Genomic DNA, 18,987 nt, shown 5'->3' with positions numbered 1-18,987 from the left:
TCTGTGCTCATTAGCAGTAGCCCTTTTTGCCTTTCCTGTAGCAGCGAAGATCTTCCCATGTACTTTAAGTAGCAAGGGACTTTTGGATCTTCCTTCTTTAACCTCGAAAGGTACTTTACCCATAGAAGTATGTACAATATCATTGTACGCATACTCTATAAGAGATAGGTACTTCTATCATTCAGAACATTGTTCTACTTCCATGACATAGGCTTTTAGTATATCAAGAATCATTAGATTACTTATTTCACTTTGGTCATCTGTTTGTGGGTGATAGGCCGAAAGATTAAATTTAATCTACTTCCTAGATTCTCAAAGAGACCCTTCTAGAATTTACTGGTCATTCTAGGATCTTTGTCCGACACTATGGGTGTTGGAAATCCATGATGCTTGAAAATTTGAGATCTGAAGAGGGTTGCCATTTGATGTGCCTTAACAGTCTTTTTGACAGGCATAGAGTGTGTTTTCTTGTTAGTCCGGTCGAGTGAAACAATTCAAGTTGCTTCCCTCGATCAAATTTCAACTTTTGGTATACCACGCATTTTGAAACATACTCTTGTATGTTTACTTTTCATGGTAGACCAACAGAAATACATTTCTACTCCTCAAAGAGTAGACTATGGAATCCGTCTTTGCCCCGCATAAGGAGAAGTATGGGATTCATACATGACTTTCTTATTGTATGGGTGATTAACACATAGCCTATTGCCGTTTGGAAGATAACCATCCTTCAAGGTGAATGGTTCTTTTTTCTTCCCTATTGTAAAGGTTGTAATTACGTACTTAAAGTCTCGGTTAGTATCATACTCATCTATCATAAAAGATAGATCATTATGAGTTGCTATAGACACCACATTTACCCTTGGGCGTTGTGAAAGTGCATCGACCACTTGATTGTGCTTGCCAACAATGTGAGCAATATGAAATTTAAATTGCAAAAGAAAATTTACCCACCTCATTTGTTTGTCGGAGAGCTTGCTTTGCGTCATGAAGTTCTTGAGGCTTTGTGATCCATTTGTAGGATGATGGAGTCCCCAAGAGATAGTGTTTCCACGTGTTTAGGGCATATAAAATAGCTAGTAGCTCTTTTTCGTATTTGCCCAATACTCACTTATTGAAGTTGAATCTTTGACTCTCATATGCTATGGCATGCCCTTCTTGAAGCAAAATATCTCCAAGGCAATCACCACAAGCATCACATTGGACCTCAAATGGCTTTGAGAGATCTAGTAGTGTCAGTACACGTTGAGAGATAAGCTTCTCAAAAGCTTCTTGCAGTTTTGCAGTCCATGAATACTTAACGTTCTTTTTATGTTAAGTCATGTAATAGACCTGCTATTAGCGAGATTTTTTTTTGAAGCATCTATAGTATGCACACATACCTATAAAGCTTTGTACCTCCTGTAGATTCCTTGGATTAGGCCATCCTCTTATTATCTCTAACTTTGTTGGATCCATATGGATGCCATCCTTAGAGATAATGTGACCTAACTATTGAATCCCTTGTAGGAAAAATTCACTTTTCTTTTGATTAATTAAAAGCTTATTCTCTCTCACGGCTTGAAGGATTACCTGGAGGTGTCGCTTGTACTCCTCAAGAGAATTTGAGTGGTCTGAAGATTTTTGTCCATCCTGAGTTTGAATGCGTCTGGAGCATTTGTCAGGCAAAAACTTTGTAAATTATCAAATAGATCTTCTATGCGCTATTTTTCATAGTAATCTTATTTAGTGCTCTATAGTCGACACACATGTGATATGTGTTGTCTATCTTTTGCACTAAAAGAAATGGTGAACAAAATGGAGAGGAGCTAGACCTCACCATCCCTTTTTCCACCAATTCATGCACTTGCCTCATGATCTCCTCTTGTTGAGCTTGTGAAACTCGATAAGGAGGCTTGTTAGGCAGTGAGCTCCCTGGTAGGAGCTCAATTGCATGTTCATCATCCCTCATTTTAGAGGTAGCTCACTAGGGATTTCATCAATGAAAACATATTGGGATCCATTAAGGAAATTAGACAACTCTAATTCCTCTCGATTCCCTTTATTGCAGGGATATGGTGTTTCCCAACTCATAAACATCTATGTGCATGCTCCTTTCCCTGTAGTAGGTGAAATAGATTCTCCTTTCAAGGAGCTTCATGTTGGAAGCCATGCGGTTAAATCATGGTGCCCCAACGATAACATTCTCATGTTTGAGAGGGGAGATGAAGAAATCCTCTTTGTCCAAATAGCTTTGGACATGAAGCCTTAATTTTCCAATGAAAAAAGTAATTGAGACATCTTGTCCCTTGATAGCTCCATTGGCTTTCAATGCATCTCCCATCTTGTGGGCTTGTATGCCTAGCGTAGTGGTCAACTCCGTGGATATGAATTTGTGAGTTGAACTAGGGTCAAACAAAATAAAGGCATCATGCTCTTTCATCTTTCCGCAAGCATAGGAAAGGAGAAATCCTTGGCAATGAGCATCCTCTTTTGGAGCTTCAAACATAGAGACTCTAGGAGTCCCATTGCCGGCAATTCTCTTAGGGCAAGGACGATAACCATGGCCTTGCTCCCCACACTTAAAACATTTGTGGTCCTTACAAAAAATAAAAGAACTTCTAGCTCTTTAGGAGAGAATTTATATTTACCTTTGTAAACTTCCTTCTCCTTGGACCGATTATTGTTGTTGTTAGAATAGCCTTGGTAAGAATTTTGGGCATTGGTTTTCCTCTTGGTGTCACTTTTGACTTTATTTTCCATGGGCTTGATATTCCATCTAGACCCTTGTTGGAAATTGATGCGCAAAGCAAACATGGTGTGGTGGATTACCTTGGTGATAGAACCAGGCCGTTGAGAGTTGACATACTCCGCCATCTCTTTGGGTAATCCCACACAGAATTGTTTCTTTTGCACGGAAAAGTCTATCTTTCGAAGGATAGTAGTCTTGACCTGTAAATCCCAAAACTTGTTCACATATTTATGGATAGACTCATGATAGAGAAGCTTTAAACTTCACTATTTGGTAAGCAATTTGTCCTTTGCATCACTTACAAGGAATTGCTTCATGATGGAAACTCATAGAGTTTTCCATGTCTTTGAGGATTTGCCTTGCCACGAAGGCTAGCCCACCATTGATGAGCCGATTTTTGGAAGTGCATAGCTACATGGTGTAGCTTGGAGGACTTTGTGAAGCCCTCGTCTCCAAAGGCCGTATCAAATTGTTGGATGAAGGCCAATACTTTGTCGGTAGCACCAAAGGTGCCATCATAGGTGAGAAAAGAGATACTCTTTCCTCTCTCTTTGAACTTCTTTAACTTTTGTGACCTTCGCCATGCAGGGTAAGATTTGCGATGTCCTCCCCTCTTGTATTCTCTAGGAGAATAGCCATAGCTTTCATCGGTAGAGGAGGAAGGTGAAGAAGCAGGAGAAGAGGGTGACCTCTTTCTTGCCCTTTTCTTCCTTTGTTTCCTCTCTTCCCTTTTGGAGTGATGAGGAGAAGGACTATGGGTTACCGTTTCCTCTTGGGAGGAGTTGGCGATTGTCTAGACCGCCATCTTCATGGAGCCACATCTTTTGAGGAACCTAGGGAGTCATTACTTTCTCGTTCTTTAGATTCCTCCTCTCGTATGCGAGAGAGCCTTCTTTTGGGAGTCTCACCAAGAGACCTCCTAAGCTCTCTCTCCTCTTTGAGAGGAAAGGAAATCCCATAAGCACGAAGCTGCTGAGTAACTTCGGCTTGCAAAAAGAGGTTGCCCATAGCTTGTTGCAACCTAGTAACAAAATAATTAACAAACATGGGGGCATCATCATTAGCACCCTCATGTGCAAAATCAAAGTTATCAATGTTCATTCTACTCTCTTGGTTAGTGTCAGCCATGTTAATTGAACTTATGTGTTTACTTAGTGTATGCTTTGGCAATCCAAAACCTTAGTTGCTACTCCTCTTAGCCTTTGAAAATAGGCACTTAAGTATCTACACCCACGGCTCGAATTGGTTAATTATAGAGAGTAGTGGAGTGAGTCTAACATAGCGAAGTTGCCGAGGGACATCTCCTTTGATCGGACTTCTTATGGTTCAATAATGGCAAGGCCGTAGGCAAGTCTAAAAAGACTCCATTATTAAGATCAAAGCTCCCTAGGTGTGCACCATATCCCACATAGTGGGCTCAACAAAACCGATAATAGATCCCAGTCCTACTTACCCTAGTATAATTAACAAAAACAACCATTAATAGGCTACTTAAGGACCTCTCTTCTTAAGCAAGAAAAGCGAAACCAAATGCTCTGATACCAATGTAATGGAAATTGCCTATGAACTTTGAGAGTAGCGGAATTAGGAAATTAAGTGAAGCACTTTTGAGAGATTCTTTGTGAGCATAGCGGTTGAACTTAATTTATGGTAGCAACATAAACATGGTACTTAGTTAACTTGGCATGAACAATACTTTTGCAAGAGAAAGAGTTTAGAGAACATGACAATAGTTGAGGACCGGATTCATATGGAGCCCGTCCCCCCTCCAATAGGCATTTGTATTATAGTTTCTCCCATCAAGAGAGACTTGGTACAATACAATCTTTGTGTTCCTTGTGACCTACGTGATGCAGTGAAGATGGAAAGGTTCATGCATCACAAGCATAACATACACTTGTAGAAAGCTTTAACTATCCCAAGGCCTCAAACACCTTCAAAGATGGAGAGAGCTAGCGGGGAATGAGGGTAGGGAAGAGGAAGAAGAAACATTCCATAGGAGAAAGAAATAGTTCCTCACTTATCATTACTCTTCTTGCTAGCATACATAATAGCATAGTAATGAAGATGGAGAAGATGGCAAGCATAAGCATTGAAGCATGGCTCTTGGTTGGATTTGCATTCCATAGCCAAGAGTGTTGATGTAGGCTCTCACTTCTCACAAGCTTGGGGAAGGAGGTGGTGTTCCTCAACTTTCACCAAGTGAGAATGCCCAAATGAGTGTGTGTGTGTGTGTGTGTGTGTGGAGTATATCCCCCTAGCACCCCCCCTCCTTGCTTTGGGCGAGTTGTGAGCTTTCTGCATGTTGCAATCTCATTGGACCCCTCTCCTCCTCGCCAATCACATGCAACATGCAGTCAAGTACATGGGTAGTCTTTTGACAAGTGTCCTCCTTACCCCTTAGAGAGAGAGAGAGAGATCTTGAAAATATCTAGATATTTGTTGGATGGAACTAGAAGCTCATTGGACCCCTCTCTAGCCCAACCAAGAGCATTTAAGCACACCATGTGGTTAAGCTTAGTGAGAGTCTGACATGTGTCCCATGTGCTCTTTTAGAATTCCCCTAACTTTGAGATTTTTATGCATAAGAAGTTTCTCAAGCAACTTCCTCATTAAGTGAGTAGGTTCTCTTTTTGACTCAAGCAGCTTACCCCCCATGCATAGGAAGCTTCTCAAGCAACTTCCTCATTAAATGTGATAAGTACCTCAAGTACCTTAGTCATCAAGCATGACAAGCACTTTAGGTGGAGTTCCCACCTCATGCACATCCCTAGCTTGCTTAAGTTTAGGTCGCGGGTCATCAAGCATGACAAGCACTTTAGGTGGAGTTCCCACCTCATGCACATCCCTAGCTTGCTTAAGTTTAGGTCGCGGGTCATCAAGCATGACAAGCACTTTAGGTGGAGTTCCCACCTCATGCACATCCCTAGCTTGCTTAAGTTTAGGTCGCGGGTCATCAAGCATGACAAGCACTTTAGGTGGAGTTCCCACCTCATGCACATCCCTAGCTTGCTTAAGTTTAGGTCGGGTTCCCACCTAAAGCACAACCCTAGCTTGTTTAAGTTTAGGTCGGGTTCCCACCTCAAGCACAACCCTAGCTTGCTTAAGGTTCCCACCTCAAGCACAGCCCTAACTTGCTTAAATTTAGTTCGGGTTCCCACCTCAAGCACAGCCCTAGCTTGCTTAAGGTTCCCACCTCAAGCACAACCCTAGCTTGCTTAAGGTTCCTACCTCAAGCACAACCCTAGTTTGTTTAAGGTCAAAGGACTTTTAACACTAACCATTGGAGGTCTTTAATGAAGCTAACCCTAAGGTCTTTTAAGCTCCATTAGATGCACATTCCTCTTTGATAGACTACCTCCTTTTGGACCCTTATTGAAATGTAACCATCTCTCCTTTTGGTCCCATGTTGAGATAGGTCTAGAAGCACATGTCTCTATTCTAACTCTTGTTCCCGTTTATTCTCCCACATTAAATGATCAGTTTAATATGATCAAATCATTTGGTAAAGTTAGATATTATATTTTATGACAAACACACACACACCTAACACCAAGAGTAGTATTGATACTATTCAAAAACCTAGTTTACTATATTTTATCCCTCGATTTATGTCCTAGATAGATTTACTTGGGACCGATCCTTGTGGGATGGGGCTCTCTTCACATGGCCCTTATAGGTTCTCCTGGTCGGTTGAAGGCTGAAGAGGCTACCAGTTCTTACCATTAGTCATATATTTTTCTAATTAACATTTTTTAAACCATGCAGAGCTTAGCACTATCTCAAGGGTTAGAGCTTCCCACTGAGGCTTATTATTGAGAATAGCTATGTAAGTCGCCTCCTTTCCAAAGGCCTCAATCACATACCTCCTCAACCACTTAATCCTCACATTGCTTTAAAAGCACTTACTGAATGTCTGGCCGACTTGGCCAGTAAACTCCGGTTGGAGTTATCAATTCAACATGAATTGAACAAAACGTTGGTAGCTATCTTTGCCATACTGGATTCACAACTCCCACATGAGTGGTTACGTATTGAGTCTATATGGCTCATCGCTGATCTTTCCTTAGCCTTTCACAAGCTTCAGTCAAAATGGTTCATTGTGGGTTTAGATAAAGCATCTAACACCTCATCTGTCATCTGCAAAAAGCTTGCCTTTGAAGCGACTGAAAATCGACTCAAAGGTGGCGAGTTCTATTACATTGAAGAAGACTTGGATATTATTATCCAGAGAACATGTAAAAGTATGATTGAGTTAGGATTTCAGGAGGAAACTACCAAACTTCCTATCTTGTTTCCAACTTTTAAAAGTCATAAAAGTAAATTTCGATGGATCTCAAATGCTTCCAATTGCCTTTTTTCAGATATTACGAAACATGTCACCGAAGGACTCAATTTGATATATGACGAGCTCAAAAACATATTTGCTATTAAAAGAAAAGATGTAAGGCGCTTTTCAAGAGTGGACATCCAACCGTTCTGGATAGTTGGTAACTCATACGATGTCCTCTTAAACCTTCCATCTGCCATTTATTCTGTATATACAGTTGATATTACCCAATGCTACAAAAATATCCCTCTAGTAGGTGAATATGGTCTCATAAAATGTATTGAATTATCTCGTAGACTTGGCCTTCTCTAATAAAGCCAAAGAAGGGCCGCTCTGAGTAAAAAAGAATGGCTTGGTGTCAAGTTTGATGTTGCATTACTTATTCTTTTACTCAGGAAGTAAACCATATCTAATGAGCTTATTAAACCCATTATTTATGGTGCCTTGGTAAGGGTCTGTGGGCACACACACGCGCGCACACACACACACACACACGTGCGCGCGTGTCCACACACACATATGGCTAGTTATAATGTGTTGCTAGTTACTTGGTATTATTAGCTGGGGACTGTTGGCTTGGGGAACCTTTGGTGATTAACCGGCTTGAATTCACTAGGTGATTTTTTATTGGTAGGTGGTACCTTAATGGTACCTAACCCTTAGTAGTTAAATGGGGTTATGAGATTGGTGGGTTGCCTGGCTCTGTTAATTCTGTCCTCTTCTGCGTAATATCACGGTGGCTCCCCCCATGGTGGGTTTGTGCTACAACGCTCTGTGTGTGTGTGTGTGTGTGTGTGTGTGTGTGTGTGTGTGTGTGTGTGTGTGTGTACAAGGCGGCACTTATGTATCTTCTCCCTCTTGAAGCTGGGCCCGCCATACTGTTGTGAAGGAATGTGGCCACTGTACAAGGCGGCGCTGCTATATCTTTTCCCTCTTGAAGCTGCGCCTGCCATACTACTGTGAAGGAATGTGGCTACTGGCACCAAACCCTATACAGGTGAGCTTCCATGCTCAATTAGCATTGGTACTATGTGCTTCTGAGGTGTGTGTGTGTATACTTGTGTACATTGGGATTGTGAGGGTTTTACCGGCCAAAGGTGCAGCGTTAAGTAGTCGGCTATATGGCAAAAGGCAAGCATAATCAGGCTATTGTGGAGTTGGCTACTTCGACTCAATCTCAAGTGACTTATGGCATTGATATGGTCTACTGTCTGAACTCTTTGGATGGGTTGTGATCCACTTGTTATTATGGTAATATTCCTCATGCATATATCGGAATGTGTACATGAATGGCAACTTCTATTGAACCCTTTGTATCTACGGCACTGTTTTTTACTCGCCTTTCGAGTTTAGGAAATGCTCTCAATTTTTTGATTGACTTATCATAAGCATTTATATGAGCACCCATTTGGTGTCTATGGCTTTGATTTTGTGATTCCCTTTCGAGTTTAGTGATATCTGTCAATGCATATCTATTGTCTTGTCATAGGCATGTATAAAAAATCATTGAAAGGTGGTATCCTCTTTGAATATTGGATAAATGTTGCCTTAAATTTTTTTCCTTTTTAGCTAAAAATTAATGATAGAAGTTCTTCTTAATACTTGGTGAATGACCCTATATGGTAGGGTTGACCTACTTGCGGGGTTAAAAAACTGAGGCCTAATATATTTTTAAGGCTGCCGCAACAGTTATTCTATTGATGATGTGCCTTACCGAGCTTACCATTCTTGCTCAGATACAGTCTATGCTGTTTTAGTGTTGCGTATATAGATCCTTTGTAAAATTTCTCAACTTGGCCAAATATGGTTATAAATGGTTGGTTGTGAATAGGGTTAAGACTGATTGTGGCCAAATATGGTTAAGAATATGGTTATGTAAGGTTGTGGAATATGGTAGATATGGTTGTAAATGGGCTACTCATGAGGCTGTAAATGGTTGCTTATTGCATTGAAGTTATGGGCTGTGGCAGCTCACTCTCCTAGCTTTTGGAACAAATGTGGAACTATGGAATATTCCATCTATTTGTAGTATGATTTAGGGGATTACTACCTTACATGTTGTTTTGACTCCGTCTAGGGAGGCGTAGGATTTACTTACTAACATCTTTTTATGTTACAGGTGATTCCAAAGTATAGATTGACTGCAAGTATGAGCACTGTCATCACTGACCCTGAAAAAATAGTGGCAATTAATGTCAAACTCTGTAAAGTCAAGAAACAGGTATATATGGCCCACTTCGAGGCTAAATTGCCTCATAAAACTCGTCTCACGCCTTGTCTCATGAGAGCTTGCAAAGCAAAAAGGGCTCCAAATGGTCTTTTCCCTTGTAAATGAAACCATCTTTGAATATATGAGTAGCTTTAACTTTCTTATTATTTTATCTTTGAAAGCAATTTAATTGGGTGACATCTATAACATGTGCGATACCCATACATCACCTGCATACGGTGCCAATGCTAACTAAAAGTTGTGTTGTTTCCATGGGTGTGTGTAGGTGAGGGTTACCTTTTCAACTATGGTTTTCAAAGTTCCTTGGCTTGAAGATGGCGGATTTATATATCTTTAAGCTCTTGATTCTCTTGTACTTGTGTATAAAGTTTGTTCTTTACTCATTGACATAGTTTCTAGTGTTTTTTGTAATTTGAAAGGATTCTTTGGTGTTTATGTTATAGTGTTACTAGAACACACACAAACTCAATTATAATGTCAACGCAAACTAATGAAACAAGTTCTAGTTTCGTTCCCACCTAATGCATAAGCACACATGTAATTCTTCACCCTCTTGAAGCATTGTACCCTCTTTTCAAACATATGAGTGAACTAATACATAGGTGCTACCTCCAACACGACGACACTTTCTCTCTCTCTCTCTCTCTCTCTCTCTCGTGCTGCCTCACTGGTTCGCGCAGAGGGCACTGCCTAAAGGCACCGACTCGGGAGCATTGAACACGTGGTTTGAGGGGGGGGGGGGGGGGATCCCCTTCCCCTCTCTATATATAGTATAGTATAGAAGGTTGCAATAATGCGAAGGAGAAGGAGCCTTGATATATCTTACAAGCAATGTATGCCACATGCCAAAACAATTGTTGTATTCGTTGCAATAGCAAAGGGTGTTTGCACCTCGTTTAAATCTATACTTATTATTGACAAAGCAAAGAAATTGCACCTCACCTAAACCTATAATTATTATTGACAAAGCAAAGAAATTGCAATTAAACAAAGAACGCGCGTGTGCGCGCGCGCACACACACACATAGAGAGAGAGAGAGAGAGAGAGAGAGAGAGAGAGAGAGAGAGCAACGGGTATACTTGAAAAGCACATAACACAAGAAGTAAGCCACACTTACAAAAGACATGTGGGGGGGTTAGTGTAGTTGACTGAACCTAAAGTCCTTCTAATGGTGGGGTTTGTGGTGTTGAGTGGAGCTTGCTCTAAAGGGCACTATTGCACTAGTCATTTTGAGTGGAGCTTGTTGCAAATAAAGATAACCGTTTAGTGTCCTACAATGAGCAAAAGATTTATCTCAAAGGTTTCATATTTTGACAATTTTGAGGTTACCTTGCGATCCACAAAGCTGAATTGGAACCATAGATTAGCTTTGAAGGACGCTTGTGCCAAATAATAAAAACGGTTGACACAACATCACAACACTAGTTAGGCCACAAAGCATGCTACAAGCATGAATGTGTAGACATTGGGTGATCCCATGTGCACTAGGAGCCATGACACAAAGAAAGTGAGGTTCTTGAAAAAGAGAAAGGTATTTTGCAGGGGAATTGATGGAGGTGTTAAAACGACCACAAGTGAGGGGTGAGGTTGATGTGCTACTTATAAGGTGGTGTGCTTTGATGGAGGCTACTTGTCTTCCATGCTTTTTTTAAAAAGAGATGGGGGCAGAAAGAGGCCCAAACAGGCTCCAAAGCAAGGAAGGCCAAATTTGCATTGTGTCCATGTACAATTTGTCGGTAGTTTGTAGTCTAATATACTTAACAGTTAAAACACACACATTTTCTTACACGTCCTACCTACCCACATCTCCATCTCTCTCTCTCTCTCTCTCTCTCTCTCTGTATTTTGTCTAGTGGGTGGCAAGCTTCTGCACGCACACACGCAGGCTCTCTCTCGCTCTCTGATCAGAGACGCTTGGGCGTGCTGCACAGTCACGGACTTGCAAACACGCTTATACATTTTGTCCGTAGAACGAACGCAACAAACGCTACCTCGCAGATCTCGCTCGGCAGCAGCAGATCTGCATAGCAGGGCAACGCATCTCGTTTTCGTCCTCTTTGCCATGGCCGCCGAAGAGTTCCAGGACAAGAATTTGATCTTCAGAAAGCTCAAGTTAAAATCCGAGAACAAGGTGCTCCTTCCATACCATATGAATTGTCTTCCATTGTGGTGAATGTACGTCGCCAAGAGTTGTGTCTGCGTGCATGTACGTGCCACACACACACACACACACAGAGAGAGAGAGAGAGAGAGAGAGAGAGAGAGAGAGAGAGAGAGAGAGAGAGAGGTGATGGTTGCTCATTGTTGCTTGGCTGCATCTCATCGAGAAAAATCCCGGCAAGTACAAGGGAGTGAAAATGCTTTGCTTGCGTTTGCGTTCGTTTCACAACATTGAACAATGCTTATAGTAAGAATATAGACTTTGATGCACATTTGCAGAGAGATTTTCTCCCTCAGCATTTATTGATTGAGCAAGTTCTCGAGGATTTGTCATGTTTTGCCTAGGGGATAACTGTATGGTGTGTTCTTACTACTTGGCTCTCAGACTTTAATACAAGTACGTGGGCATTGCATGTGTGGTTGTTAGGCAGGGGTGATGGCAATGAGATGTTAAAGTTTCTAGCAACGTGGGGTCTTGTAGATGATGATGATGATAAATGGTTGCCATTCCTCACAAAATGAATCTGTGAAGGATCGTATAGCGAATATATAAAGGAAAGGCAATATTCTGATTTTTGAAGAGTTTTGAAGGAAAGATCTTACTTTCCGCCCTCTTAGAAACTTAGAAGTTAAATTTGGATTAATGTGATCCTTAGTTGATGTGGAAATTGAAACCTTAGCCGTGATTCTGATGGTTTCCAATATCTTGTCAGTCACTTGTGCCAGCTTATATTCCCCCGATGTTATGATCTAAATAAGACAATGGCACGTGGGAGAGTTCGAGTTCTTTGAATTTCATGAAGTTATACAATATAGAGGAGTAGGATTTTATTTGTTCTTACTTTAGATAAGAAGGATCTTGGAAGACCCTTTTTAGTAAAGTTTCTTACTTTGAGCTTACCCCCCCTCTTTCGCCCTCGAAAGAAGCTTTAATACTAGAAGGAGCTTATTCGTTTGGTTCTCAAGGGTGACTTGCATGCTGGCTCTTTTAAACTTCAACTCTTCTATATGCAGGTTTGTTTCGATTGTACTGCAAAGAATCCAACATGGGCCTCAGTGACATATGGCATTTTCATATGTCTTGATTGCTCTGCAGTCCACCGTAGTCTTGGTGTCCATATCAGCTTTGTTAGGTAACATGATGAGCTTATTGTATATGTATTGGAACTTTTACTGGTCATGTGATTGGAGCTAACATATTTGTTTGGGTTACTGGATTTTCAGGTCCACAAATCTGGATAGCTGGACTCCAGAGCAACTGAAAATTATGAGTTATGGTGGCAATGGAAGAGGCCTCACATTTTTCAAGCAACATGGTTGGACTGAAGGTGGAAAGATTGAGTCAAAATATACATCAAGAGCAGCAGAGCTTTATCGCCAACTACTTGCACGGGAGGTTTCTCAGTCAGGGACAAATGGACACACTCTTGCTGCAAATGTGCAGTCGACAAAGCCCACGGAGTCCCTTGGATTTGACGAATTTGCAACATCTGATTTTGGTGAATCAAAACTTGTAGTAAAGAGCATTGAGGCTGTGAAGATTGAGCCTCTTACTGCTCCCATGGCCCCATCTGCTCCTATGGCTTCTCATCCTACTTCAAATGGCTCTGTTAAGAGGCCTACATCAGTTACTGCGAAGAAGGCAACAGGAGGGAAGCTGGGCAACTTAGGTGTAAAGAAGCTTACGTCCAAGGTTTGCTTCAGAGCTGATCGGTCTAGTCTTGTAATGCTAATATTTGCATGGATGCCTGCTTAAATCCTTAACTTTTGTTCTCTAGCCAAGCGAGAATTTGTACAACCAGAAGCCTATGGAACCACCCCCAGAATCTGCTGTTCCGTCTGCCTCTAATGGAGCCACCCAGCCACTTCAAAGCTCCCGCTTTATTTACACTGAGGATTCTTTGCCAGTGTCCAATGGCTTAAAAAGCACGTCAAATGGACACATTTCAGCACCGTCCAGTGCAGCTGACTTTTTCTCTGAATTTGGGGGTTTGTCAAGCATCAAGAAGCAGCCTGTGAATGGCCGTCCCAAGGCACAGGTAAGGTCTGGTCTGTCTTGATTAAAAAAGAAAGAGTTGGAGAGCATGAACTTATGATTGATCTTTTTGCAGATTGAGGAGACCAATGAAGCAAGGCTAAAATTTGCGAATGCAAAGTCAATATCATCCTCTCAGTTCTTTGGTGACAAGAATCAGGCTGCGGACCCTGAAAGTCAAGCACGGCTGCAAAAGTTTGCGGTATGAATGCCAGCTTTTTGTGTATCGAGTTGTCAATACGATCTTGTTTTCACAGGGGATTCAAGAACTGAGGTTATTTATGTTTCAGTAAAGTTGCACAATTATTTTTCCGTTTGCAGAATTCAAATGCCATTTCCAGTGCTGACTACTTCAATAATGGGGATGGGGACGACTTTGATGGGTCACCATTTGACATGACTGCAGGTGACTTGGTGAACAAGTTGTCATTACAGGTATGTGAGTGGCTCGTGCCATTTTTTCATGCATTTGATACATGAACTTTCCAACCTATTTTTGCAGTAATATTAGGTCAATTTAATGAGATCAGTTGTTGAGGCCATGTGTGCACTGTCGGCTCTTTGCCCCCCAAAGAGGGCATTTAGGCATACATTCTTTAGAATGATACAGTCGCTGCCGATTGTGGTTCTAGTGTCTCCTGTCTGGGCCTTCCTCAGGGGAGATGAGATTACTATTGCCCATCCTTATGGATTGCCTTGTCTTGAGTGGGGTGTCTCATGTAACGTGTTCCTACTTTTATATTTCTCGCAAGGATTTTTGGGGCTTTTCTTTTGGATACAATTGAGGTTGTTTGTTGGTATGGTGTGATTATCTGTTTTGTGTGGTTGGACCTTGGGTTCTTAACTCAAAATCTTTGCTATTTGTTTTGTATGACACTCAGCTATGTTAAAGGTATAGTTGCTGCAAAGCAGCACAGAGGAAGTGTATTTTTGGGTTATTTCTTATAGCTTTCCTGTGCTCATGTCGGAAAGAGTATTTGAGTCCATTATACTGTGTTCTTGCTGCCCAAAGCAGCATGCAACTTTTCTCCTGCTGCTTCAAAAAGGATTGTTGAGATGCTGCTCTAGAAAGAGCAGCCCCTACATGCCGCTCTAGAAAGAGTGGGGCCCTATGCTTATAGATACCCTATTCCAAATAGGCGTTGTTCCAAAGTGGCTTCGGAGAGAATGCTGTCCAGTATGTGAGTTCCTCAGCGTGGAGCTGAACATCCGGAATGGAACCGTTGATTCTTCATAATCTCTTTATCACTCTCTTGCTTTTTGCCTTGAAATTCAGGGTCAGTCACGAAGGCCGTTGCATGTAGGGGAAGTAGTAGGCATTCCACCTAGAAACACCCAAGGACCTGATTTCTTCGTAATCGTCCTCATGGCTCATGCGCCACAAGATTGTCGAGCTTCTCAATCGTCCAATCCATGGCTTCATAGACTTTGCCTATGCATGGTTGCATGCCATCAATGACCCGAAGTAGGTGGACAATGGGCTTCACCATAGCATCAAGCGTCTTCACCTTCTCCCACCAATCAGTATTGTTGGCTCAGGCTCTACACTCTTTGCCAACCGCAAATGAAGACTTTGGCATGCGGGTGTACTCATCTCTAAGAAATAGCCCTCTCAGTGCTCCGCCACAAGTGGACAAGCGGCCAAGCATGAGGAAGTTGTGGGCAAAGTGGGTTTCTGAATACTTCAAGAGGGAGAGAGAGCTCCGCTTTGAGAAACCTCACCTTTTCGTGGTTGAGAACGAAGGTGACCAAATGGTTAGCAGCCTCAATGGTAGGTGCAACCCATGACAATGTCCCTATGTCCTTGAGAAGGTTGTTGAGGCAATGTGCCATGCAAAACGACAAGGCGAGTTGCAGGTATATGCTCGATGATAGCCCCGACACCCCTATTTGATGCCTCTCCATCTGCAGCCATGCCCACCACATTCTCGGGCCCAATTATCTCAATGGTCGTCGCCCATTCGACCGCAAGCACGTCGGCGGCCTTTTCAATGTCGGATGCATATTGAGAGTCGATGAAGTACTTCTCCCCTCGTGAATAGGCCACCACTCCATCGACGGATCTCGTGTGGGTGCCGTTCCATCCATCGACAATGAGGGAGACCCCATTGCTCTACACTCTGCTTCTCCCTATCAAACAAAGTCGTGCGAAGAGTCTCCGATGATGGGTGCAATAGCAAGGGTCGTAGTAAGAGTCAGCGTAAATATTGATTTGAGTTGTCTTATACCATACCTATGCACAAGACAAGATGTAAAGTGCCACTAAGGTAGCGGAAAATCCTCTTGACAGCCTGCCAATGCTTAGACCCTGGGCTATGCATAAATCTGCTGACTTGTGAAACTGCAAACTGAATATCTGGCCTCGTAGAACTAAAAATCTTGCTCACCGAGCACTGACCTATCCACCTCTTCCTTCAATCTTGAATTCCAATTCTCTTTTAAGGGTGGATTGGCGATGGGACGATTGGCAACTTATACACTTGATGTAGAATGAAACATGATGTGCTTGAGAGCCACCCTCAAAATTGGAGCCACCTTCCATTTCCATGGGCACCGCCGGTTGCTCTCCCCGTCTCATCATGGTAGAGGGAACAATGGTAACACATCAGCTTCTCCTAGCCGCCTCGGTGGCCTCAAACACTTTGAGCTTCTTAACCTTGGCCCTTGAGAGCTTGAACTTTGATTATTGAAGCCTTGATACTTGAGAGAGGAGAGAGTATATATAGAGAAAAGACTGAGTAGATAAGACTCTAGAGAGATCAAGCCTTGGGAGGTTGATGCTGGAGCCTTGAGAGAGTAGAGGGTGCTTGAAAGTTGAGATCTTGCGAGAGTAGAGGGAGGGAGCAAGTGACCTGTGAGGCTTGAGCACTCTGCGTAGGAGAGCTTGAGGATAAAGAGAAGAGGCCGCCTTCTTTTAAAGGCCTCCAAAGCACCTCCTAAAAGGGCCCTAAAACCCTTCCAAAAATGTGGCCGTTTATAGATGTTGGGCTGAGTTTTTTTTTGAAAAAGAAACCATCCGTTGGCCGTTCTTGACCAGCTGCCATGCCGAAAAGGCGTTCCAAATGGCTGGGCCTATCATCCCCTTGCAGCTATCTCTGCCCGTCCGTTGGTCTGTCCACGTCCCGCCGTTTCCTGGGCCCTAGGCTGCCGTCCCCCGTCCCCTTGTGACTGTCTGAAACCACTGTAATCACCCTATGGACAGATGACCCACTTGAACACAAATCCAACTTTGGGTTCGGCATCACTTTTTGCTCAGTCACTGGCTTTGCTCTCTTGCTTGTGGCGTATGCCATGTCAGCAGCTTATCACAGTTTTGAGTGGACTTTCAAAAATATGCCCTTAGTTTATCTTTTGGAACTACTAATTTGCAAAGCGCTGGCTTTATGATAAATTGCTGTCTTTTGTAAAGAAAATGCAGCTGGCTGGGGAAGAGAAGGAATGCTTATGGCTAAGTGTCGACATGGTAGACATCTTGGCGCATGAGACGGAATGAAGATTGGGGTTTCTTTAGTTAAGAAGTTGCTAGGAAAGCCTTTGGGAAAAGGAATCAGATTTGCTATGATAAATTAGAGGAGCTCAATGTCCTGTATGTTTTCCTCATTTAATGATGCAATATCTTGTCAGTAGTTTGGTGTACATGTAACGACAGAATTGTCAGTACTTCAGTTGGTTTATGGCTTATAGGTTGAATTTGTACCTGCAGGTATCTCAAGATATGCTGGCCCTAAAGTCTATGGCGGGGCAGACTGGGAAGAAACTGACCTCTGTGGCGTCGAGCTTTCTTGCCGACTTGCAAGATCGCATGAGCTGAAGAGCCTGGACATGTATGTGTTTATTAGCTGCTAAATAATTTTGTCCTATTCACCTAGAAGCTCCATATGATCACCAATTCTTTATTTTTGGCTGAGGTGGCCTGTGAAGATTTAAGGCCTAGCTCTGCTTGTGACCAAGTTTGGTTTCTTACCACACATGGCTGGAGGGGTAAGAGGCTGAGGTTTCATTTGTTTAAATCGAGGCTCTGTTTGAGAGACGGCCGCTTGGTGTAGCTTATCTATTTTTGATTTTAGATTCAAAAACACTGGTTATTGTTCATTGAGAAAATATGGATGACTTGGCAACTCATTAGTGTTGGAGCTATAATTTGGTTCTCTATGTACACAAGGATTCAGTTATTATGTATGAATTTTCTGCTTTTGACGGGCGAAGCGGTAAGATTTGGGAATTCTTTTCAATCAGATAATCCAACTCAAAGCTTGGAAGGCCTTTTCATATAGCGTGAAGTTTCGGTGGAACCTTATGCATTGTGTTTCGATGGCTCAGTAAAGCAAGTTCATGACCATAACCCAGGTCAACAATAAGATAGTATTTGGGTGAATGCATGAGCAGGTGGGCCAAAAACCTTGTCCCGGATAAAGGTTATATAACCTTTTACAACTCCACTTTTGAAAACAAGGTTATTGTGTAGCGCTTTTAGGTAAATGCATGGGCAACAACTTTCAACCAAGGACCTCCTAACCGATATCATATTCTCCCCAATTTGAAGCGTCCAAGGCAAATCTTACCTGTATGCTCGTTCGCTAAAAACTAAGCATCCATCCATTTTGACCCAAGGCAATTTTGCATTTCACCCAACGGAAAAATTGTGAAGATGTCCATGTAGGGGTTTCAATATGTATATACATTGTTATTGCAATGGACTCCAGTGATCAAATAGTTTTGTTGCAAACGTACATATGCACGATGCTTTTACTTGTTTGTTTGACTGTTTTCTTTACCATTATAACGTGAACTGTTTAGTGTTTGAATCAGGGTTTGATGATATTGTTGTTTGTTTAATCATCAATTGACTTCTCTGTCATATTAAGAAAGAATCAGAGACTGGTTGTTGAAACGTAATTAGTTGCCAGAGAAAATGACGAAGATTGAAGTACTTGTGCATCTAAATTTGATTAAAACTTGGCTGCTTTTGTGTCTAAATTTGTGGAACAATAATTGAACACACAATGACCAATTGCTAGCAATAATTGTGTTCTCATTAAATTGCTAGAGAATGTAGGTGTTTGGGTGAGACCTCTACGTGGGGTGGAATGATTTTAGTGGGGTGGAAAGATAGAATCAAAGGAAGATAAGGAGAAAATTATCAAACTACCCTTGGAAGTTTGGGGAGATTTTAAAGTACTCAAAATTTGATTTTTAATAAAAAATACCCTTGCATCAATTTTTGATAGATTGCTCCAGCATTTGCATAATTTTGTCTTTTTGAGAATAGAGGTCTATCTTGCCATTGTGAGCTGTTTTTATGAAACGAAGCGGTACATCCCAACGATTTCGACATATGTTTTTTATTGCTTTTTAAACGTCATGGATGTAAATAAAGGATGCTTGTACAAAGTGTTCAAAGGTGGTGTGTGTGAGTTGTTTCTACACATGCGGGCGAGTTGTGTAGGATATATATTTTTGCTGTGTATGTAAGAGTGTTGAAACTTCAAAAAGTAAGTGG

General features: G+C 41.9%; 1 protein-coding gene across 2 annotated transcripts; it reads left to right on the top strand.

Moving 5' to 3' along the window:
- Nucleotides 1–10,981: 10,981 nt before the first annotated feature.
- LOC147431696 (putative ADP-ribosylation factor GTPase-activating protein AGD9) lies at nucleotides 10,982–18,217 on the top strand. Of its 2 annotated transcripts, XM_086494207.1 has the most exons (8): nucleotides 10,982–11,423; nucleotides 12,467–12,585; nucleotides 12,677–13,145; nucleotides 13,231–13,491; nucleotides 13,564–13,689; nucleotides 13,809–13,922; nucleotides 17,191–17,311; nucleotides 17,724–18,217. In XM_086494207.1, exons 1-7 carry the CDS (start codon nucleotides 11,355–11,357, stop codon nucleotides 17,296–17,298), a joined length of 1,266 nt encoding a protein of 421 aa, XP_086350333.1. In that variant the 5' UTR covers nucleotides 10,982–11,354; the 3' UTR covers nucleotides 17,299–17,311; nucleotides 17,724–18,217. The 2 variants fall into 2 exon arrangements, with proteins under 2 accessions (XP_086350333.1, XP_086350332.1); XM_086494206.1 differs by lacking the exon at nucleotides 17,724–18,217 and having other exon boundaries at nucleotides 10,984–11,423; nucleotides 17,191–17,709.
- Nucleotides 18,218–18,987: the final 770 nt, after the last annotated feature.

Source organism: Adiantum capillus-veneris, chromosome 21 (assembly GCF_014529385.1).
Source record: "Adiantum capillus-veneris isolate H3 chromosome 21, ASM1452938v2, whole genome shotgun sequence".
Taxonomy (NCBI): domain Eukaryota; kingdom Viridiplantae; phylum Streptophyta; class Polypodiopsida; order Polypodiales; family Pteridaceae; genus Adiantum; species Adiantum capillus-veneris.
This window is presented reverse-complemented; position numbering and strand designations above follow the sequence as displayed.